Raw genomic sequence first — 24,003 nt, 5'->3', positions numbered from 1 at the left:
CAACTTAGTGATAACTTAATGGTCTTTTCAAATTGTGAAGTTTCTCCTAAAAATAAAAACAATCATTTTGAAATAAAACCGCTTTTCCCTATTTGCAACGTCAAGAAAAGCAATTTGTTTAGTTGATAATAACATGGAAGATGAGGCTGGTACCACGTACCATCATTAATTTTTAATGGGTTTATGTGAGGCGGCTTAAGACTTAACATGGAATTATTCAAAACTCCATTGAGTGATATATCTCCACATGTAAGCACCACTTTTACGTATTATTTTTAGAATATGAAATTTCTTTCTTTCTTTCTTTTTTTAATTAGGAAAAAAGAAGAATATGAAATACTTTTATTTTTCTTTAGGTTTCTTGATTTGTTCAAGTGCTTTTGACCCTTATTCATGTTTTCTTTTCTCTCTATACTTAATATATAGTCCAAATTCCATAATTAATATAAGCTTTGAGGTTTCAAAACCCTAGTAGCAGCCTTGCAAAGCAAGAGGAGAATCAACCTTGCAAAGCAACGAGATTGGATCGATTGGTTTTTTGGTATACGTGGCAAACAACTCACCAACAAAAGTGGACAGATGGAATGATTTTACACTGCCAGAAAGCTCAATGGCTAATTTTATCACTTTTGAAAACCGAAGAACTAGTAATTGATACAAATTAAAATCGCGTGGGCCAAATTTGGATTTAACCCTTTTTATTTTATTTATAAATGTGAGATCCTAAGATCAACAAAGAACCTTCTACGTACACCTCTATGCATATATCCTCATGGCTAGAACTCAATAGCGTATTAAAGAGGGATTGCTTAATAGTCTCTCTCATTTAATTACTGGTTACTGAATCTACCTAAATCCTCACCTAAAATGTGGCGGTTAAAAGAGTAAAAATTGAACTCAAACTTGGGTGGCTATTGATAGGTACTTGTAGGTTTTGCAGTTAGAGGCTTGTATTACACGTAAACAATTAATCTTATCTAATGGTGACAATTATGCATAACTAATAATCTGAATAATAAATCATTATATCACTCTCTTAAGAGCTTTGTCTCCTTTGTTCATCATTTGATATTACACTCTTAAGAGCTGTAAGAGACATCAAGGGGGATTTTTTTCCTCAATTAGGGTGAAGTGGCGGTGACATGGTTGACTTTGCTATGCTACAAAAAGGTCAAAATCTTAATCAACATGTTATCCGTAGCACACAATATCTCTAGGTTTTAAGATTATGTGCTTTTCTCACGTACCTAAAAAATCATTTTCAAATTGCAATTTCCTTCTTGCATCTGTTGTTTCTCTTCATGTTCCTAGAGGTCTCTTGCTTTGATGTCCAACAAATGAATGACGAGAATGTTGTTAAATTACCACTTATTTTAAAAGTTTAAGCCGATAATTAAGAAATAATTAATTTAATTATTTAATTAATACTTTAACACTCTTTCTCACATGTAAACTCAAACTCTTTCTCTTTCTCTCTCTCTCTCTCTCAATAAGTGGTGAATGACGGAAATAAGTTTAGAATTTAGAACATTCTCTGATACCATATCGCGGAGGTAATTTGCTACATCAATCGTTCCAAAAGCTTATTCTAATTAATACTATTTGAAATCATTAGTTTTTTTTTTTTTTAAGTTTAAATTAATTAATAAGAAATGATAAATTTAATCATTTGATTAATATTCTAACGGAAGTTAAATACAACTTACAACATGTTGGCCGTATATGATTTGGATGTTATTAGTCGCCAAAAGAAACTTGAACATAAAGTTGCATAGGGAGAATTATCAACTATTATACATAGAAAAAAAAAAAAAAAAAAAAAATCAAAGGATTCAATACAACGAACACTTTGTGAGGAAAAAGAGGTTTACATGTATCCTGTGAATAAAGGTAGCAAAAAAAACAAAAAAAAAAAAAAAAAAAAAATCTAACATACAAGAATAATCATGAATGAACCAATAATATTTCCAGCGTGGAACTCATGTTTATGATACTTCAGTTGAAACATAGGCCAGGTGCTCTACCATGCCATTGGCGATGGTGATGATGAGGATGTAAAGCTGCAAAGAGAATTAAGGAAAATGTTAATTAAATTTTCAGCAAAAGTGGAAAGAAAGAAAGGAAGCTTCCATTTCCAGCCAACAAATAAATAAATAAATAGACCATAAAGGAATTAGAAAATAAAATAAAATATTTGAGAGACAAGAACCTACTCCAACATATCTTTCCAGTAGGAGTCACTTGTTTCATCATCCATGAGTTTCTCCCAATCCTCAAAGATGGAGGTTGAGAATTGATTTGGTTGATGATCAGTCAAAGGAGGTTCAGAAACCAATGCAGGCATCAATGGATTCTCACTCAAGCTGCTGTTTTTGACACCAATATTATCAACTTGTGCAATATTTGCCAATGAATTGTCAATCTCCTGTGAGTTGGTGGGTGCTTGAGGGATCAAAATTCCAGGGTTCATATATCCCCAACCATTGATAAATCCTTCAAATGGGTTATTGAGAATTGCTGTGCTTGTGTTCACAACCTGCAAGAGATTTTGCAGGAGTTGGATTCTCGCCAGATGAGATGGATCTGCCTGCAAACCAAGACCATTTCCCCAAGGACTCATCAAATTTCCAACGTTTGCAGATGCACCAAGCAACATAGAGAGATTCATAAGGTGGTTGGGATCTGTTCTTGGCTTGTGTGTGGTTGGATCAATCCCCATTTGAAGGAGTTTCTTCCTTAAATGAGTATTCCAGTAGTTCTTGATTTCATTGTCTGTCCTCCCAGGAAGTTGTGTTGCAATCCTAGACCACCTGCGACCAAAAAAAAAAAAAAAGTCAAATAAAAAGATTTTGAATGATCTAACAAGCATGCAGAATAAATGATATATATATACGTACTTGTTTCCAAGAACAGAGTGAAGGTTGATGATCTTTCTCTCTTCGTCTTCAGAGAATTTGCCTCTCTTAATATCAGGCTTGAGGTAATTCGTCCACCTTAATCTGCAACTCTTTCCGCACCTATTCAAGCCGGCATGTTTGGGGAGAGCTTTCCAACTTCCATGCCCATTTCTGCTAATATAATCAGTAAGCTTCTGGTCTTCCTCTGGCGTCCATGGCCCTTTCTTCAAACCCTTCTCCTCATCACAACATGGGGAACGACCCATTTTTGGGAAGAAATAGAGATGAGAGTCGAGATATGATATTGGAGTTTAAAGGTACAAGTCTTGTTAGAGATATGGCTGATGGGTGCTGGTTTTATAGGTGATTCTTTGAGAGATATGATTCAAATGATGATGTCATTATCATTCTCTCTTTTCATATGATATTCAAATTTCTTTTGATATAAATAATTTAGAGGCTGTATTAAGCATGCTGGTCCATCAGCTTTCTTAGATTTGTCTTAAATTTAGGAAACTAAGCTACTTTTTACTTTGTTGTGTATGCACTTGTGAAATTTGTGTTTCACTTTGAAAAAATATATATATAAAAAAAAAAGAAAAAAAAAAGTAGTGGTTAGTTAATATACTTAGTGCATTTCCAAAAGAGTAGCTAAATCTCTAATAATAGTTAAATTTAACTATTATAGGTGTTTTTTGGTCCCCAATAGAATAAACAATTTAACTTTTTTTCATTTAGTGTGAACGGTAAATAGGCTGATTAGCCTATTCACTATTCACACTATAAACTTTGTTTATTATTTTTTATCTCTCACTTTCTTTCTTTTACTCTTTCTCTCTCTACTCCTCTTTCTTTCACTCTCTCCCACACAAAATAATATTTAAAGAAAATGAGGAGTAGAATAGAAAATCCGATGGAGTGTACATAGAAAAATAAGTAGTTAAAGTAAAAATTTATACTTTTTCAATAGCTATTTTGCTTACTTCTGCTGGACTGGAGATGCTAGATCCAAACCCGTTAGCTTAAGTTTTTGGGTTAAAAGTGGTGTCCTAATATATATAATATTAACTTACTCTTGTTTGACTTCATTGGTGTCTCTCTCCCCAACACACTTCATATTCAAATACACTCGCATTGAGTTCGTCTATAGGGCGGATGCCAGTTCATGCGTTTTGAGTTTTTTAACCTTAAAATTTCAATTTTTTTTAAAGGTGCGGACGTGGCACAAGGCCACATCAGACTAAGCAAATGTTGGGACTACCATCATCCACTCTATAGACGAACTCTTCTACATTAGCTTTCTTTATCATTTTCTTACTATTTAAATATTCTTTCAAATCAATACTAGGGGGGTTTAGGAAGTCTGTTAATAATTCTCTAATTATTTTCTTTTATCTCCAACGGTTATATAGTTTTTAAAATTACTATTGGATCAAAGTCACGTAATACCTTTGAGGAGATGAACAAGGAATACAAGTCTTACTTATAGAATCACTCCTCTTATAAGTGTAATTGGAAGATAATATGATTCAAATGATGAAAAGCCACTATCATTCTTTCTTTTCATATGATATATTCATATTTCTTTTCATAGAAATAATTTAGAAATATGGCTGCATTAAGCTTGCTGGATTTATAGGTTCTTCGGAGATATATATGATGATTCAAACGATGATGTCATTATCATTCTTTCCTTTCATATGACATTCAAATTTCTGTTCATATAAAGAATTTAGACATATGGCTTAAATATGCTGGTTTTATAGGTGCTTGGGCCGGGGGAGATATATATGATTCAAATGATGATGTCATTATCATTCTTTCTTTTTCATATGATATTCATAGCTTCCAAAAGCACGGCAATGAGGGGGAAAGCCATCTAGCGACCCTTTTGGCCATTTTCAGCAAAAATCAGGATTAGGTAGTGTACAGGTTTCTTTTTATTTGGGTGGTAATTTCCATGTCTGAGGTTTCGTAAAGCACATATGTTTTGAAAGCCACCAGTAATTTGATTTCCATTAATTAATATATAACCATGATGCTAATACTACAACAACAAGCCTACAACACTTGATAGAACGTGATACATTGAGAAAAACATGTTTGGTCGTCACTAAAAGCCTTAATGTTATAGCTAGGGTTGTCGCATTTGCGCCGTCGTTAAAAACTCATTAATTAGCGACGACTCTCGATAATTTGGCGTGCTTTTCTAGAGATACTTTGATCTTTATTGAAGTTAAGTACTGGGAAATTTTGTAGGATATTGAAGTTATGGAAAGATTATGAATAATTAATTAGCAGGCACATATGTATGCCCAAGACAATGATCTACTTGTAACGTGTACTTTGAAGCTAGCTTCAGACACAACAATGATGTTTGTACCACATAATTATTAAAAGAAAATGTTTTTACTTTTATTTTTAATTGATATTTACTCCATTTTCTTTTAATACAAATATGTAAGATGTATCCATATATATCACATTATATATATATTCTTATGCCTAAAAATAGTTCTTTATCTTGTAAACCTAAAATTTTGGAAAGCTGGGATTTCAGGTATATATATATATATATATATATATCATTGAAAACATGATCATTGTTCTTATCTTCTTATATTTGTTCTTGCATTATATATCAAATATATATGTTAGTACAAAACCTAAAACAGAAAAAATAAATGCTCCTAAGGTACGTTATAGAGTCATTTTCCTTAAGAGATTATTTGTTCCCATCAATTTTGATAAATTGATTTGCATTGGGTTATATATAGTACATACTTCTTCAGGATACAATGAAGTTCAGAAAACTTCTAAAGTTTGATTGCATTTCGCATAAAACAAAACCAAATCAGAATACCATATGAGTTTTTATACTAGCAATGAAATTTTGAAATTGCAATTGGATTTTGAGAGAGTTAGAAAAAGAGAAAATTTCAACGTGTTTAAAACTGGTATGAAGTGGGCTGTATATAATGTTCAGCAATTTTAATGTTTGTTCATTAACAGACATTTACATTTCGAAATTAACGGAAAATTAATTCAACTGTCATTAAAATATGATCATTCGATATATATTAACATTGACCGTTAGATTAAATTTATAATTAACGGTTATTAAAACGTGCAGAAGTTTGATGCTTCACACCGCATTAGTACATGCGCTCAAGTATTGCTTTAAAGCAATAACCTAGTGTGAGTTGACATTATAAATGCGTCCATTATTTTATCTCATTCCCATTTAATTCCCTCTTCATTCAAGACTCTTTAAACGTCTTCCATTATAAAATGTTCCCGAACCAAAAATATAGACATACATATATAAGGTAATTAACAAAATCTTCTTTGAGATATTGTGATCGAGGTGAATTTTGAATGTTGAGTCATATATCCAACATCATTATAAGGTAATTAACATTATAGGCTGCTTCTTTTAATTCTTCCAATACAGTTTTCTAGTCCTCATGCATGCTCTCATCAAATTTGTCATTTTCTAATTATTTTGACAATCCGAAATCGTAGTAATTAATTATATTATGCCAACTTATATAATTCTTTAATAATAATAATAATAATAAAATAAAGCAGGCTCTAACTGCTCTACCAATGTTCCTTTGCATTGTTGATCATCCATTTACCAACTCATCTTCAATCTTTTGGACTCCAAATACAATATTAATTAAGTTTTGTCAATGAAGTTGAATTTTATTCATACAAAATAGTAAACATGTGATCAAAATAATTAAACGAGCTAATAAGTTCAAATCTGATCGAGTCAGGGATGACTGCACTCTAGCTATCACATGTAAGTACAAATATTTTGTCCTCAGAAAAATATATAAAATATATATATATACGAATTATAAGTTCTTAAAATAGTTTTTTTTTTTTTTTTGGGACAAAATCCCCTCTAAGAGGAATACTTTAATATATACCACAGAGGTAGGTGATCAATTTTTGAAAAAAAGTAACATTTACATTCTAATTGTGCTCATTGACCTCGGGCATGCACCTGATTAATTTCTTTATTAATAGAGCCTATGCTTAAAAATACAACAGATTTAACTGGCCAATTTATGCTGACATATTCTTTTTACAAAACCAAACATTTACCTAAACATCATTGACCCAAAACTGCTATTTGTCTCACTGAAGCTGAAACTTAATTTTGTATGTGCAGAGATTAGGGTACCTATAAGCATTTTTCTTAATCTTGAAGGTATTCATTCCCCTGGGCATTGAGTTATAATTTAGGATTGTCAAATTCTGACACGATCCACGAATCCGATAAGAACCCAACACAACATTAACAAGTTATGGTTGAATAATTTAACCCGTTTAATTTAATGGATCGGGTTAAGATTAACCTATATAATCTCATAATCATGCATGCATCGATACACCTAAAGGTTTGAACACGACACACAGCATTTATGGTTGATAATTTTTTATACGACCTTTAAATCCAGCACAAATCCAACACAAAATTAATAATTAAAAATTAAAAATTTTTATCATTTAGTTAAATGAATTGAATTATAATTTTTCAGTATACAGTGTTATAACGAGTTGAGACGGACCCCATAATTAAGTACTTATATTCCTTTGTTGGCAGCTTTCTAGTGTGATTGTACCGTTTGTACGCATAAAGTGCAGTTGGGCATTTGTCGACCATTAATATAATATAAATAAATATTGAACAACTCATCCATATCGTTAGGGCATGTTTGGCACTTCCTAAAATCTTTGACATTTCCTAGAATCTTAGTTAGTTTGGTTTTGACCGAAGCCGTGTGATATCTAAATTGAAGGGTTTTCATACGCTGTTCAAAGAGGGTGACATAATAGCTATACCACTCGTCAAGGGGCCTAGAAAAAGACACTAAGAAATGCCAAATGGTTTTTTCAATCTTCTTACATCATTGGCTTCATTGACAAGCCACTATTGCATGGAAAAAAACATAAAAATAAAAATAAAAATGATTAAAAAAGCATGGGGGAGTTGAAAAGAAATGACCTGTTGACTGCAAATCACGCCATGTCGAAGTTTCTGAGCTTTGCTTATCAAACTTGGTTTCTTGTATGATCATAATTAATATTTGTCATCACTTTTATATGTTTCTTTCGATGAAAACAAGAATGGGAGAAACATAGAAAACAGAAGAAAGAAAGAAATAACCAAAGTCGATATGTTTATCCCTTTGACATCCTGGAAACTTCCTAAAAGTTCTTTTTTTTTTTCTGAAAGAGGGAGTGTCTGTTACGGCAAATTTGAATGTAATTAATGGCTAGCTGTTTGTATTTGGTTTTTAACGGTATAAGATAAAAAAAAAAAAAAAAAAAAAAAAAAAAAACTATCACGTTACTTGGAAGACTTAACCAGACAATTAACATCCTTTTTCTCTGGTGTTGTTGATACTTACGTACTACGACGACAGCTGTTCCACTAGTACTAGCTAGTTAATTACATTTATAACGACAGTTTTCTTTTCTGGAAATTTCTTTAAATTTAGTTGATATATATATTTAAAATGAACGTGATTATCACGGACATTTTTAATAAAACATGTAATTTTTATATACATGATTTCAACAATATCATTTGATGTTGAAATCACATGATATCAATTTTTTTTTTTTTTTTTTTTTTTTTCAATTTGTAAATTAAAGCTCTAATTGTTTAAAATGTTTTCAGCAGAAAGCAATTTCTTGAAAAGAGATTTTCCGGTGTTTGACACGTACGAAAAATCAATATATATATATATATTTCATTCAATCATATTAAACTATAAATTATGAAAATGTCCTGATCAGATCTCGGCCATGTCCTAACTGAGTACCAACCGAGTCTCTGCGGTGTCCTAACCAGGTCCTGCACAGTGGCTCCTTACCGGGTCCCTATGGGGTTTTGGTAGTGTCCTCGTCAGGTCGTCAGGTCTCTGCGGGGTCCTGGTTGAGTCTTGGCGAGTCTCGACCGAGTCCTAACCGAGTCCCAGTAGTGTCTTGGCGAGGTCCCGGCAATGTTCTAAATGAGTCTATACAGTGTCCCGGTCGGGTCCTGGCGGTCTTCTAACCGGGTCCAAAAAGTGTCCCAGTTAGGTCATGGTTGGGTCCCAGTCGAGTCCAGGCGATGTCCTAACAAGTTCTCGACAGTGTCACGATTGGATCCCAACGGGGTCTCAGTGGGGTCCCGATCGGGTCCCGGCAGGGTCCCGACGATGTTCCGGTGGTGTCCTGCTAGTGTCTTGACCAGGTCTCGATCGAGTCCTGATTGGGACCCAATTGAGTCCCGACAGGTTCCTGATGATGTCTCAATCGGGTCTCGACAATGTCCCAGTGGTGTCCAGCCAGTGTCTTGGACCAAGTCCCGGTAGTGTCTTGGCAAAGTCTCAGCAATGTCTTGTCTAAGTCCGTCAATTTAAGAATGAGATGCTCAAACTCGAAAAATAGTTTATAGTTTTCAAAAATGCAAGCTATTTTCCGAAAATTAAAGAGGTTTTTTTGGTCAAACTGAAAATATTTTCCGTCCCACCAAACACCCGAAAATACGAAAAACATTTTCTGAAAATCATTTTATACTGAAACAAAAGGAGCCTAATATGCATCAATTTGGCCGAAATTGTTTAGGCAACCCAAAATGAATTCTACACTCCTCACATGCTCAAGAATAGTTCTATCCATTTGTTCAGTAATGCCATTTTGCTGTGGTGTTCCCAAAATATTAACTTCATAATAATACCTCCCAAAACGCCATCGCAGTGATTACCCTTATTGTCTAATTTCAGACACTTCTTCTTTAAACCTTTCATTCTCAACCATGGCCTTTAATTTCTTGAAAATATCAAAGACATTTGATTTATGCTCCAAGATATGTACCAACAATTGCTAGTAGCATCATCAGTAAAAGTGAAAACCATGAGAGCCACTAGGAGAATATAACTGTGATTGTCCTTATACATCTATATGAATTAGTTCTAATTGTTCTGATTTTGAAATCTTGATAACTTTTGAGAAACTAATCTTTCTCTGTTTCCTGTAGACATTAGGACCACATCCCCTTTTCACTCCAATTCCTAGCAATTGGAATAACATGTTATATTATGGTTTCATCGGAAGACTTCCATATTTATTATCTCTCCAACAAATGATATCAAAATTAATGGTAACATGCGGCATGATGAATGGTAGGATCATGCACATGCATGGATGATGGATCCCTTTCGCAACTGGAACACTGATATGTCCAATGGCATGAAAACAAAAAAACAAAAAACCAATACGCCCACACAAGTGTTCCTAGGAACAGCCCATAGGATTGAAACGACTTTCATTCGATGGTGAGTGTAGTAATGTGGTGATAGATTCACATAAAAGGCGGGGTTTATTACAGATACACATGTAAGTGAAAAAAGAAAAAAATTACTAAGTCTCACATTGAAATAATCACTCTTTACACCATGCCCCAACTGTATGGTCATTATTTTGACATAGAAATTAATAATCACTCTTTAAATCTCCTTATAAATAGTGATTAAAAAAAGTGTAAAAAGTATTTGAGCTATTTGTTTTCAATTTGGTTGTTATCGATGTTGCTGTTGCTGAATGTTGATCAACTTATAGTATGCTCCACTGTTGTTCTCTATAAGTGCTGAATGACTCCCTTGCTCTATTATCTTTCCACCTTCCAAAACTGATATTTGGTCTGCATTTTTTATTGTTGACAGCCTATGAGCTACCATCACTGTTGTTCTGTTCTTCATCAACCTGTCCAAAGCTTGCTGCACCACACGCTCTGACTCCAAATCTAGAGCGCTAGTGGCTTCATCTAGCAGCAAGATTTCTGGGTTCTTGAGAATGGCTCGGGCAATGGCAACCCTTTGTTTCTGGCCACCAGACAGCTGCACTCCCCGTTCACCTACTCCTGTAGAGTAGCCCTCAGGAAGCGCACTGATAAAGCTATGAGCATTAGCCAGCTTGGCTGATTCAATCACTTCTGCTTCAGAAGCTCCTTCTTTTCCATAAAGAATGTTTTCATATATTGATGTGGCAAAAAGAGCTGGTTCTTGTTGGACTAGGCCAATGTGTTTCCTAAGAGACTTGAGCTTCAGTTTCTTTATGTCTTTCCCTGCAAGAATTTGATGAATGCTTGTTAGATCAGCAGCTGAATACTTTTCTAGATTCTGGTTTGACATTATCTAGCTAATAGAGGATCTTGCATGAGGAAGGTTGTTAAGGAATCATATTGGCAAAGTATGAATCATTTTCCACAATGCATAAGCGTTCTATAATCTACTTATGTTTTTGTCTATTAAAGTATTTGATTAAATGATTAAATATACTATTTCCTATTAACTTAAACTTTTAGAACAAGTGGTGATTTAATAGTCTTTTTGTAGATTATCCAAGAACCTTACCGTCTATCATCAGTTTCCCAGCCGTCGGATCATAAAATCGCAGTATAAGAGAGATGACAGAGCTTTTACCAGAACCACTTTGCCCCACTAATGCCATACACTGCCCTGAACGGATCTTTAGATTAAAGTCCTTAAAAATCACAGCTTCAGGTCTCGAAGGGTAGCTGAATTGGATGCCCCTTAGCTCAATTGTTCCCTCCACTGTCATTAACTCTTCTCCAACATCACTTGTTACCTCTGTCTTTCTGTCTGTCACATCAAAGACTGATGCCACCATTTGGTTCCCCTTCAGGATGTCTGGGGCCAATGCCAATGTCTCACCCATGGCTAATGCCGTTACAATCATAACAAAAAATGATTTCATGACAGATTTGAAGCTAGCAAGCCCCTGCCCCATCAAAACAGAACCATACCTGAACAAAGTCAAACAAGACCAAGAACTTCATTCAATTTGAGGGATCTTCAACAAAGCCATCTAGAGTAAGGCAATAAGAGCAATATACAGGTTGTTTTAGTATAACCAATATTGTAACGACCCAAGGAAAAGCGCTAGCAACATCTGCGCTATTACTCCAAAATGATTAGTCGATTTGGAGCTTCCTTAGAATTCATTATAAAGCCCAGTTACACCTAATAAATTAGGCAACGTGGGACTTAGCACCCATGATTATCTTTATAAACTACTCACTCTATATGAGTTTCTTCTCATCTTCTCAATACGGGACTAGGGTGTTACAAATATGCTTATGTAACAAAAAACTAATACTGTTGCATTTTCTTCTGTATTGGTGTATTTTCAGGCATTGTTTCATGTTTGGAGGTCTTGTTGGACTCCTTAAACAGCATCAAACATGTAAGAGAATGTTGAATAACAAACTTACTATGGTTCTTTTTGTCTAGCCTATGTCTTTTATAGCAAAATTGTAAAAAAGTGAAGCTAAAGCCACATACCATAAGGCCAGGGCATAGGATGAGTAGATGAAGAGCTGGCTTATGCCATAACACATGCCTGAAATCTGACCACGAGTAAATGATCGCTTGGAAGGCTCAACGAGTTCTTGAGCATAAAGTTCTAGGATCTTCTCCTCGGCGCAAAATGCAGCAACAGTTCGGAGATTACTCACAGCCTCACCAGCCAGCATGTTAGCTTTCAGATAGGTTTTGCTCAAGTTGCCACCAAAGCCTTTCATGAAAAGTTTCTGCAACAGGGAAAAGGTTTCTAAGAGTAATTTACTAGTATTTTGGATATTGACTGGAATAAAAATAGGACTAATAGGAAACCTCGCTGATGTGACCACTAATGATCAATGGGTATGTGGCTATGACAACAAGTGTGATCCTCCAGTTCAAGAAGAAGCCAATGGTGAAAGCAGTAAAGACAAATCCTACATTCTGTAAAAGAATTGTACTGCGATCAACAACTATAGTTCGTAAAAGAGTTGCATCACTTTCTAGACGCGAAGAAAGCATAGAACTTGTGTTGTTTGTGTCATCGAACCACCCAATCTCATTCCTCAAAATGGCTGCAATCAGAAGATTCAAGAGGAAAGTTAAGTAGAAATTGGAAAAAACCATTGAATTCTCAAACTTGATGAAATAACAATTTAAGCAGAAGACAGGCAAAATATCTTGATGATATTCCACTTTGTTGTCAGAAAATTCAAAAGATTTAATTATATGGATTCATCATTAAAAACAAATGTTGACCCTTCAACTCAAAGAACCTTAGCCAGTTAGCCTTGAAAAGATCCTATTTGATGCAATTATAGGAAGGAAAATAAAAATAATCCACTTGTCCTGCAGAAGTAAGAAAAAATCTATGTTGTAACCTAATTGCCCAGGATTCAGGAAGGTAAGAGAACAGGTAACAGTCTTATGATCAAAACTTACACGAAAACATCTTCTCTCGCACGCGAAGAGTTAGTCGCTCTCCCATGATTCCAAAACAGAAATGTTCTATTCCACAAACAATGACAGTTACAACTGCACCCCCACAGAACAACAATGCAATCTTCTTGATCTCATGCTGTGTTGTGTCCCAATCCATGTAATAGGACACAAGTGATTGAGATAACCCAAGAGCGCAAAGAGGCATCTGAGCTCCAGCAATAAACGCGCATATGGTGCCCACCACCCCATAAGCCCAGTCTTGGCCAACCATGGAGTAGAGTCTTCTAGCAGAAACATATTTCAGCTTCACAATCTCCCCTCCATCAGTACCAACACGTCCAAGAGATTCTTTATCAGAACGAAAACTACCACCAAAGCTTGTTGTGGTGCGGGATAGCTCACGTGAGTTTTTTATGCTACAAATGAAGTTATTGAAAATGATCATTATGGACAGGTTAAATAATTCTTGTCAAAAGCAGAAAACATAGAAAATGGTCTTAATCAGTATGATATTTGATGATAGAACTTTCCATTTTGATCTTTAACTATGGGGCAACTTGTTCTTGTAGAATGGATTTGTATATAGTGTTCATTTCTTGAATGTTGCAAGATTGAAGACAAACATATAGTTATATTTTCAGAGGTTCCAATGACCACTGGAACTCATTATCATTTGTGTAAAGAAGCACCTCATTTATAATGATTGGAAAGTGAGTATTTTAATGTGACTGACAAAGCATCCAAAGGATTTTATATCTAATGTGTTAGGGAGAGAAATACTTAGGGAGTCAAACAAGAGTAAGTTAATATACATATTAGGACACCACTTTCAAAAGCCTAAGCTAATGGACTTGTGTCCACTTAGGTATATTAATTACTCTTTTTCATTATACTTCACCGTGTGAGACAATCTCACAAGTGCACTCACAACATAATGAGTACCTTGATGTCCGTCCCAAGTTAGGACCACGTGAAGGGTAGCGTTGCAGAGAACCTGCGGCCTCTTGAAGTTGAATTAGTGATGCATAGGCACTGTTTGGGTTCGAAATAAGCTCCTCATGGTTCCCAGTTTCTATTATATTCCCTTCATGTACAACAGCAATTATATCTGCATTTCTTATGGTAGAAAGCCGATGCGCAATCATTACAGTTGTTCGTCCAACCATGACGCGATCAAGTGCCTCCTGCACACTCTTCTCAGACTCTGCATCCAGTGCACTTGTAGCTTCATCCAGTAAAAGTATGGACGGATTCTTCAGAATTGCTCGTGATATTGCAATCCTTTGCTTTTGTCCACCTGATAGTTGTATTCCTCTCTCACCAACCTGCGAAAGAAGCACTTAAATCACTCCTTTCCAATACATGCTCCATAAGATACAAAGGGTAGGATCCTTTTTAAAATATAGAAATGCAAAACTAATCAAAGTTATTTAGTTATATATCAAAAAGTTTCCTTCTTGAAACTCTACTCAAATAATTTGATTCCTTTCCTTTTATCATGAACTGCACTTTTTTCTTGTTTTAGTAGTCCTACTCCAATTACAAAAGAGGTTAGATTTTTTTCAACTGATTAACGGAAGAAAGAGGCGATGGTCTAAGAAGAACAAAATTTGATTAAGCAATATGTCAATCCATAGATGCTTAATTAACAAAGTTCTTTGGATTTTTGTTCTGGTTAATGCTCATAAAACCTTTTATTTGCTTCTGGTTTTCCATAATGCACTTGCATACGTGTTTATGTGTATCCATACTTCACAATAGAAATGAAAGAAGCCAGTACCTGAGTTTCAAATCTCTCAGGAAGGTTGTTTATGAAAGAGAGAGCCTCTGAAAGTTTTGCTGCACGTGTGATCTCCTCAACGGTGGCATCATCCTTTCCATAGAGTATGTTCTCCCTAATGCTTGTAGCAAAAAGGGCAGGCTCCTGATTTACTAAGCCAATTTGCTGCCTTAGCCACTTGAGGTCAAGCTCTCTGATATTATGCGCATCTAAAAGTATTTCTCCAGAAAGGGGCTCATAAAACCGTTCAATCAAAGACACAACCGTGCTCTTTCCAGACCCACTTCCTCCCACAAGGGCTACAATCTTGCCAGAAGGGATGTCAAGACACAGATTATTAAAAATAGCAACATCTGGACGAGATGGGTAACTAAAAGAGACATTCTTGAACTGAATAAAGCCCTCTAGTTTGTCCAGTTTCTGGCCAGTCCTGGAGCTGGCTTTGCTCACAGTGTCCCTCTCTATCATCTCAAAAATGGGATAAGCAGCTGCCTTTGCTCTGACAAAAGCAGTGATGTCTGGTGCTGCCTGTCCTAGTGACCTGAGAAGCAACAGAAGCAAATAATGTGTTTGCTGTTTCGTGGAATTTTGATGGAAAACTTGGATAACAAGCCAAATGATCATTTACAAGCAACCAACATTGGAATCAGTTAGACAAGTTACCAATTTGTAACATGTCATTTTGGCACGTTACTAATTGGTAATGTGTGAAACTAACACATTACAAATTAGTAACGTGTCTCATTTCACACGTTACTAAAATAATTAGTAACGTGTCACAAATTGACACGTTACTAATTTACGTGCCAAAAAGTAATAAATAGTTAACACGTTACTAATTGATATGTTTTTTGTAGTGATGAAATATCATGTCACCCAGATGTTCTTTGTGGGAAACTGCTTAATTTCATAGCTTCCATCGTGAGCCAGGTGATCTCAAGCATTTAGTCTCACTATTAATATGCATAAAACTCCTAATTAAATTGCTTATGAAGTTTCTACTTTAACCAGAATAATTCTTAATTAACAAGATATGCTTTGACCATTCCTCAAATTCATCACTCTTACCTCCATTGGAAATCATCACTGAATTTCAAAGGAATATTTTCCAAATCATTCAGATTTCCTATAACCTTTCAAATCTCTATTCGCTTCTCTGATATTAGTCTTCCAGCATGAGGCAGCTTAACTTTTTAAGTGATTACAATTTGTCATCATAAAACTTCTTATGACAATATACACATTAGTCATGATTACATAGAACTAATTTTCCAAGCTTTTGAATCTATATCCCCTATTTGTAACTGTTATCGGATTGTATAGCTGCAACCAAAATGCAAATGTTCTAGCTCATCAAAGAATGTCCTAAAAAGCAAGGATTGAATCTTCAAGTCCATCAATTGAACTCATCTCTAATTCTAACATCACAACAAAATCATTTAAAATAGAGGCTAAGATAGAGGAAGAATTTGATATCCACATGCCTGCAGTTCAATTTGATTCAGATGTGACAATATAATACAGTTGATCAAATCATCAAAATGCTATGTCAAACACAATGGAATGATTCAACTCCATGGAAGGCAAAATAAAGCAAGAAAAGGAAGGGCTTACAGGCCAGCGATAACAACATTGAGCATGGTGGTGAAAGATTCCCCTCCATTCGCGATGTTCTTGTGAACAACAATGCTAGTGAACCAAACAAGCAATGCCCATGAAAGGAAAAGGACACAATGCAAGGAACCTAGTCCTAGCCCTTTGGCCAATCCTGCTTTTCTCCCATACTTGTATGTATTCATGAGAGCATTCTTATATGATTTAACTGCTGCCTCTTCCCCTGCAAATGCTTGGACTGTTCTAACATTTCCAATCACCTGCAAGTCACATAATGTCAAAGAGAGAGCGTGTGAATTTTCCAATCAAACTTTTCCGTGATAGTTAAGAACTAAAACCCACCATCCAATGAATAATGCTATTCAATAGACACTTATACTGATGTACAACTTGATAATGCTACAGTGAAAATCAGCTATTGCATTAGCATTTCTAAAAATTTTCATTGTCATATGACTCATATCATCTCAATTATATGACAGTGTGCTAAATATAGCATTACCCCTATCCAATTGTCACTTTTTCCTTCGAGTAATATTACTCTTCACACCCATGAGTCACGATAGAACCTCAGCCACTTAAAACATGCCACATCAATTAGTATGAAACTAGTGTGATAAATGGGTGTGAAGAGTATCCAATAGTCACTTTTTCCTCCGAGTAATATTACTCTTCACACTCATGAGTCACGATAGAACCTCAGCCACTTAAAACATGCCACATTAACTAATATGAAACTAGTGTGATAAATGGGTGTGAAGAGTAGCATTACTTTTTTATCGTGAAAAAATTCAAAGATCTTGTAAAATTAAGGAAAACTCTAGTTATTTTTTCACTTGGAGGCAAGCCAAATTCTGATGATAAGTTTAAATGGTTTTAGAAATTATATGGTAATGAAAGAGAGAGTGAACAGACCTCTTCAGCAATCTCACCAGCCTTGACATAGGCTTTTCGAATACTGCCAAGGAGACCAATTGTAACCCAGGCATAGATGCCACCAGCAAGAGCAATTAAGGGGAGTATTGATAGTGTTACCAGAGTGATCTGCCACACCCTAAGAAACCCAATAAGGAAACCTACAAGAAAACGGCAAATGTAGTGCATGAAGTTCCCCACCTGCACCACCCACCAAACATATCACTTTCAAACATGTGTCCTCCACACGCTGCAAAATCTAAATTAAAAACAAATATATATATACACTTAAAAAGAGGACTGCTATTTAAACGACCCTAAGGTCTGTTTCAATTTGCGATTTTAAAAAGTGTAATTTATAAATAACGATTTTAAAATATACTATTTGAAAATATAATTTTTAAAAACGCAATTAAGCGTTTAACAAAATCATTGTTTGGCCTTTAAAATGGCAGTGTAGCCTTTAAAATTGTGCATTTTTTTAAAAAGTATCTCATTACCTGTGATTTGAAAACATAAATTTTTTATGTTTTCAAATCGCAATTTTTTAAAAACGCAATTTCAAATAGTTAATTTCCTGCAATTTGGTTTAAAATCGCATTTTTTTTATTATGAAATCGCAATACCAAACCAACACCGTAACATCGCCAATTTGGCCTCACACTTTATTTGCTACTCAGGAATATAATTTTTATGAATATATATAAATACAAATATAAAAATTATAAATATAACTTTAATCAACAATTTCTTATATGCTTAATCTTGATTTAACACAAAGTAATTAAGCACAAAATTGCACTCAACAATCTGTCATTAAATGATGCATGGGAGTGCTAAGCTGTAGCATTTATTTTTCCTTCCAGCTGGAAAAGGCATTTTGAAGTAAAGGTTAATACCTAACACAACCAACCCAACTGACTTATAAATGCCACTTGCCATTGCAATTACTCCAAATCACTCTCACAACAATTCTCTTGAAATTAACAACTTTTTTTGAAAATCAAAGCTCTCCACTTTTATTCTCTTTTAACCAAAACTTTTTTTCTTTTTTTTTTTTTAAGGTCAGTTTTGGCTTTTTCTATATATGCTTATTGGAGTAGTTGCCTATCTTTAATTATTTAGTCCATTTTAATTTAGTTAAAATGCTAATTGGGAAAATTTTAATAATAATAATAATTAAGTTAGAAAAAATTCCTCTAATAAAATTTATAAAATTGACACATATATATCTAAAATGCATGTAATTATTCACATATCAGTTTAAGGTAGAATGAAATGGGTGTGGCCTACACACCTGTTTGGGACACCCTTTTATTTAAATGCCATAAATATTCCCATTAATTAATTGCAAATAAGAAAAAGAAAGATGATGATTTTTCGATTAGGACGCAATTACATCGACCTAAATTTAGGTTTAGCGGATTACAGCTTTTACAATAATTTTCTTTTTTTTTTTTTTTTTGCAAATTTGACAAATAATTAAACAGTATTCTTTTCAACCAAATTGTATCCAAACATAAAGATTACAAATTTTTTTAAAAAAAATCCTATTAATTAATTTACCTTCTCAGAAAGGGCTTCTTGAACAACAGTAATATCACTTGTGATTGCAGCTATGACTTCTCCAGTGGAAGCTTCAGTATCAAAGAGAGTAATATCTTGATTTAACATCGACCTCAAATATGCCATCCTCATCTTTGCTGCTTGCCTTTCCCCAGTATGCATCCAACAGGCCACCTCTATAATCACAATTAAAAATATTTAATCAAATAATAAAGGTGTAATTAATTAACATTAATTTTTTCTTTCATATATGTAGAATAAGAAGAATAAATACCTGTCCATGCGGAAAACATTATAACAATACTGAGATACACAAAATCCAGTGAATACTACAACAACAAAAAATAATAATAATAATTAGAATTAGAAATGGGCAATATGGTCTTTCCATTAATACTGGTGCATGCATGGTGAAGTACTACCTTGGCAACTTTGTGGGAAGCTTCTTTGGGGAAGAGATAAGCCATCCCAATAATATTTATCAACTTCCCAAAGAAAATGAAGAAAACGGGTACAGAAGCTCCATGGACACATGCACCAACCGACCCGATTGCCATGAGAATGTAATCATAAGAGTCGGCAAAAGAAAATAGTTTGAGCATAGAAACATTATTGATCTGCTTCTTTTCTTCTTCTTTCTTCTTCTTCTTCTTCTTTGTATGATCATTGGCCTCATTCTTGCCGGAAAATGAGCCTGAGTCGGCCATTTTTTGGCCTGAGAAAATGGATAGAAAAGTGTTTGTGGGAGAAAAGAAAAGTGTTAAATGGCTGGAAACTGTGAAGGGTACCACTCTTAAGTTTGAAGATGAAAAGTGACACAACTGGCGAAACTGGTAGATAATAATAATAATAATATGAGTAGGATAGGGTGGTGGTACTGGTGGGGAGTTGGATGGAACATTAAATTACATGCAGCAAAAAGAGAACAACAAAAAATAATAATAAGGGGGGGAAGAAGAAAACAGTTAGACAGATGGGTCATTATTTTCTTCTTCTTTTTTCTGTTGTCTGAGCTACTATGTGGGTCATTAAGTGCGAGTTAATCTGCATTCATCTCTTTCCTGTGGTCCCTATAGCGGACTATAGAAATTCTCTTTCAGCTCCAGCTTCTTTCTAATGGTTATTGTTGGTTTCAAGTGTGGTTTCCCCTTAATTTGTGCTCATTTTGTTTTTGTAATTGTCTCGAGCAGTCCTTAAGAAGACTGTACTGAGTCACTTGTTTGACCTATTTTTTACCTTTTGTAATTATTTTCATTTTGTTTTGAGTATGTTGTTAGGGAACCTATCTCATTTTCGTTTTTAGGATCATTCACTTTTTCTTGGAGAAAAAAAAAAAGAAAAAGAAAAAGTGCAAGTTAATCTGGTTGGAGGGAATTGAATTATTTTCATTTTAAATTAAATTGATAGTATATATTTTATGGTTAATTTTTCTCAATATTTTTTTCTTCTAAATATTGGTTTCTAAATGATGTGTCACCATCCCACGAGTTTGTGACATATTTTTTAAAATAATAAATCTCATGAGATGCTAACGGATTGAGATCCCCTCATATTTTAAAATCTAAATCATCCATTTCATCTAACGGTTTAAACAAATTCAGAAATTTATATATTACCGAGGTAATTAATGTTAATTTTTAATACGTCCAATTCATTTGTTTGGAAACATTCTTTTAAAATGACATAAACTTTAAATCATGAAATAAACACTATTTAATTTATTTGGTCTCATCTTGTGAGTGACAGACAGATATAGATATAGTTATGACGTAACTTTTGGCCGCCATAATGGTTAACACAGACTAAAATCTCTTGAGATTTTGAAGATATATATGGTTTCTTTGAGATTTAAAGTAATGTCTGTCTCTCTCTCTCTCAATTAATGTCACAGCCTCATATAAATGCATTGGGTCTGGCAGGTGGATGATGCTCAAGTTTAGTGAGTTGAGAGTTCCGTGCCTAACTTGTTCCATGGATGGTCACATAATTTTGTACACAAAAAAATAAGAGAAGGAAAAGAGATGATATATATATCCCATTAATTGAGTGGAGCCCGATTGTGAAAAATTGGCCATATATGTATTCATTTTGGACCTTATCTCAATAGTCTTTTCATTTTTGTCTTACACATAGATTGAATCTAATCTTAATCATATGTATATAAAATATAGTAGATGCAGCTTTTTTCATGTCCTGTGAGCCCGCCCTTCCCAATCAAGTCGAGTTCAGCCGGCCTATAGGTCTTTGTTGAGAATCAGTCCGCTTCCAGCAATCTTGAGAATGATTTGATTTGGGTCGATTTACTGACTAAAGAAGTCCACTTCTAAGGGACTTATAGTGTGGTACACCATGTTTCTCAGTAGCTAAAAAAAAAAAAGGCAATTATTTTTCATTCCAAACTTGAACTTGCATTTTGAGTTTGAGAGGGGACGTTGAAGAATAAATCTAATTGTTGGTTATTAATTGCATCTTTGGCCATCGTCTCATCTAAGGCAGCTAACAAAGAGGAGTTTGGTTTTAGAGAAATAATGGGTATTATAGGAAGTTTGACAGAAAATGGCATGAGACCATTTTTCTATCCAAACATATGGCTGACACGAAAGGACTTAAATGCAATAAAATGATAGTTTGAAATATCTCACACCTGTCAGTATATGAGGCTTAAATAGAAAATGGCCGAGCCAAATTATATTTATCCTATATTCTTTTATTGTAATAATGTATATTTGGTTTTTCTGTTTGTATTTAGTTTATGGTTTTGCTATAAGATAAATCTTTTAAGGTCTTTGCATCTTAAGATTTGCGGAAAGAGAACAACAAAGATTGAGCAAAACTTCTTTGAGATCAAATCTCAGCAAAGCTTCAATTCTTAAAAAATTATATGAGCCTTTTTTTTTTTTTAAGATACTAATTTTTTTTTTTTGTAAGATGAAAAAATCGGACCTCGTAGGCTGTGTTTGGCAATGGAATGGAAAAAGAGAGTGAAACGATACTGTAACAGATTTGATTGATATGAGAGAAAAGAGTAAAAATATTTTATATAAAAAAAGAAATTATTTTGTAGTGGTTTTTTTATTTGAATAATAATAAAAAATATTTGATGTGATATAAAAAATAAAAATATTGAGATTAATTTTGACCAAAAAAAATTTAAATTTTGAAAACTAGTCCGATCCAGTCATTCGCCAAGCACAGCCTGCATGTCTTATTCATGCAAGTAATTGCATGATTCAAGTATTTGCATGATTCTATAAATATCCCTAAGGAAACAGTTAGCCGTCCGATCATCATTAATTCTCGATCGTAGTCTAATCAAGTCGACTTCATCATAGTCCACATCTCAGTCGTAGTAGACTTTCTCATCAATCCCTTTTTTCCTTTAATTGAGAAAGAGACTTAATTATAAACAAAATATCTTTTTCAAAATTCGAAAGAAGAAAAAGAAAAAACCAAACATGAAGAGAGAGACAATGGCCACGTCACACGTGAAAGTTTCAGAACCATTGAAATATATGTTGATCGATGTTCTTCTTCGTTATTTGTGTTCATATTTGACTTTATATAAATGTTATAATTAACCGTCCAAATTAACCTTCGATCAGAAAGCTTGGGACACGTATATATTGCCATGCAGACACTACTATGCCACGACAACAAATGCAGCATCACCAGACATTGCCAGATGTGGGCCCAAGAATTTTCTGACATAAATCCTGTGGTTTCGTTAAAATTTTATTTTTTAGACTCTCACAATATAAGTACATAAGTTTCTATGGTTAGATTCTGTTCTTAGTTCGACCCAGCACGTGGGATTATTATATGAAAAAAAAAAAAATTGTTAAAGTGGTTTTTGAGATATATATATATATATATATATATATATATGGCCTTTTATCAAATCAATAGGATTTAAAATTTATCAATTTGATTTGGAAGCTTTATTAAATATACCATTCCGTTCACCTTTCGTTATGACATTGCTTCGTGTCATAAAATCCACTAAAAACGACATGTGCCGTATTTAATTAAAAAATACCTCTAAGTTTTTTAGGTGATTCAGTCACCCCTTCGGCCGATTCGACATTGGTATCTTATTGTCTTGCCGAGTTGACAAGCAATCGGATACCCGCCTGGAAGCTAGGCAAGACGGACTCCTTTAATTTATTTGTTTTTGTTTGGAAAAGTTTCAGATTAATTTCGTATTTCTTTGGCTTGAAGTTCAAATTTGTTGTTTCATTTATTGCTTGCTCTTTATTTCAAAGTTCACACTAAAATCGATCCTTTTTGGGAAGTTATTTCACTTCAATACCTTTATGCTGATTATGGAAGTTGAAGTGAAGAAGTTATTTCACTTCTTGTTGGTGGATGCAATCTGGAGTTGAAGTTGTAAGTTTTCATATAATTGAATGTCCTGATGCGATTGGTTCAAAATCACTTCAGAGAGCAACAGTGTCAACAAATCATCTTGCTGCCTTCAATCGTCTGAAGTCTGAAAACTGTAGAAGTGTTGCGACAAGAGACAAGTGGGGGATGCTTGCACTACAAAAATTAAAAAAGCCTAATTAGTAACTTTTGGAATATGGACGGTTTTGAAAAATTTTACTAATTTAAGGCGCTTTATTGTTCAAACGTCCCTATTAAAAAAATAGAGACGTGTCATACGTCCCTATTCACACGTGTCTGCATAGAGAAGTATAAGTCTTTACAATGAGTAGTTTGTATGTATACTTTGCTTGCACTTTGAACCTTTATCAGTGGATACCCAGAGTGAATTTAACTACTCAAAGTGATTTTACCTTTTGATGTGTTATTCAAAGATTTTCTACTTCGTCAACAAATCATTGTATTGATTGTGGTCTATGCTTTTATACTTTTTGTGATTTGAATCACATTTACTGCTGCAAATAATTTTGTTTTCAATTTG

The 24,003-nt window shown here is 34.2% G+C and overlaps 2 protein-coding genes across 2 annotated transcripts; both read right to left on the bottom strand.

The window, feature by feature from the left end:
• Nucleotides 1-1,970: 1,970 nt before the first annotated feature.
• LOC132175769 (transcription factor MYB39) lies at nt 1,971-3,163 on the bottom strand. Its single transcript, XM_059587816.1, has 3 exons — nt 2,898-3,163; nt 2,214-2,810; nt 1,971-2,060 (listed from the first exon to the last, which is right to left on the bottom strand). The coding sequence occupies exons 1-3, from the start codon at nt 3,161-3,163 to the stop codon at nt 2,021-2,023; spliced, it is 903 nt and encodes a 300-aa protein (XP_059443799.1). The 3' UTR covers nt 1,971-2,020.
• A 7,079-nt stretch (nt 3,164-10,242) lies between these two features.
• Nucleotides 10,243-19,898, bottom strand: LOC132173689 (ABC transporter B family member 2-like). Its single transcript, XM_059585257.1, has 12 exons — nt 19,502-19,898; nt 19,354-19,408; nt 19,080-19,255; nt 17,514-17,714; nt 16,599-16,858; nt 14,985-15,525; nt 14,147-14,529; nt 13,205-13,620; nt 12,596-12,837; nt 12,266-12,513; nt 11,315-11,727; nt 10,243-11,025 (listed from the first exon to the last, which is right to left on the bottom strand). The coding sequence occupies exons 1-12, from the start codon at nt 19,784-19,786 to the stop codon at nt 10,481-10,483; spliced, it is 3,765 nt and encodes a 1,254-aa protein (XP_059441240.1). The 5' UTR covers nt 19,787-19,898; the 3' UTR covers nt 10,243-10,480.
• Between the last annotated feature and the right edge of the window lie 4,105 nt (nt 19,899-24,003).

This window comes from Corylus avellana, chromosome ca3, assembly GCF_901000735.1.
Source record: "Corylus avellana chromosome ca3, CavTom2PMs-1.0".
NCBI classification, from domain to species: Eukaryota; Viridiplantae; Streptophyta; class Magnoliopsida; order Fagales; family Betulaceae; genus Corylus; species Corylus avellana.
The sequence above is the reverse complement of the archived record's forward strand: the minus strand, read 5'-3'. Positions and strand labels throughout refer to the sequence as shown.

Excerpts from the sequence above, each read along its gene's own strand:
- LOC132173689 (XM_059585257.1), bottom strand. The coding sequence starts at position 19,786 with ATGGCCGACTCAGGCTCATTTTCCGGCAAGAATGAGGCCAATGATCAT. Across the intron at positions 17,715-19,079 it reads AAGAAGCCCTTTCTGAGAAG|GTGGGGAACTTCATGCACTA; the intron begins GTAAATTAATTA and ends TGGGTGGTGCAG. Across the intron at positions 12,514-12,595 it reads TTAGTGGTCACATCAGCGAG|AAACTTTTCATGAAAGGCTT; the intron begins GTTTCCTATTAG and ends TCCCTGTTGCAG.
- LOC132175769 (XM_059587816.1), bottom strand. The coding sequence starts at position 3,163 with ATGGGTCGTTCCCCATGTTGTGATGAGGAGAAGGGTTTGAAGAAAGGG. Across the intron at positions 2,811-2,897 it reads CACTCTGTTCTTGGAAACAA|GTGGTCTAGGATTGCAACAC; the intron begins GTACGTATATAT and ends TTTTGGTCGCAG. Across the intron at positions 2,061-2,213 it reads TACTGGAAAGATATGTTGGA|CTTTACATCCTCATCATCAC; the intron begins GTAGGTTCTTGT and ends TTCTCTTTGCAG.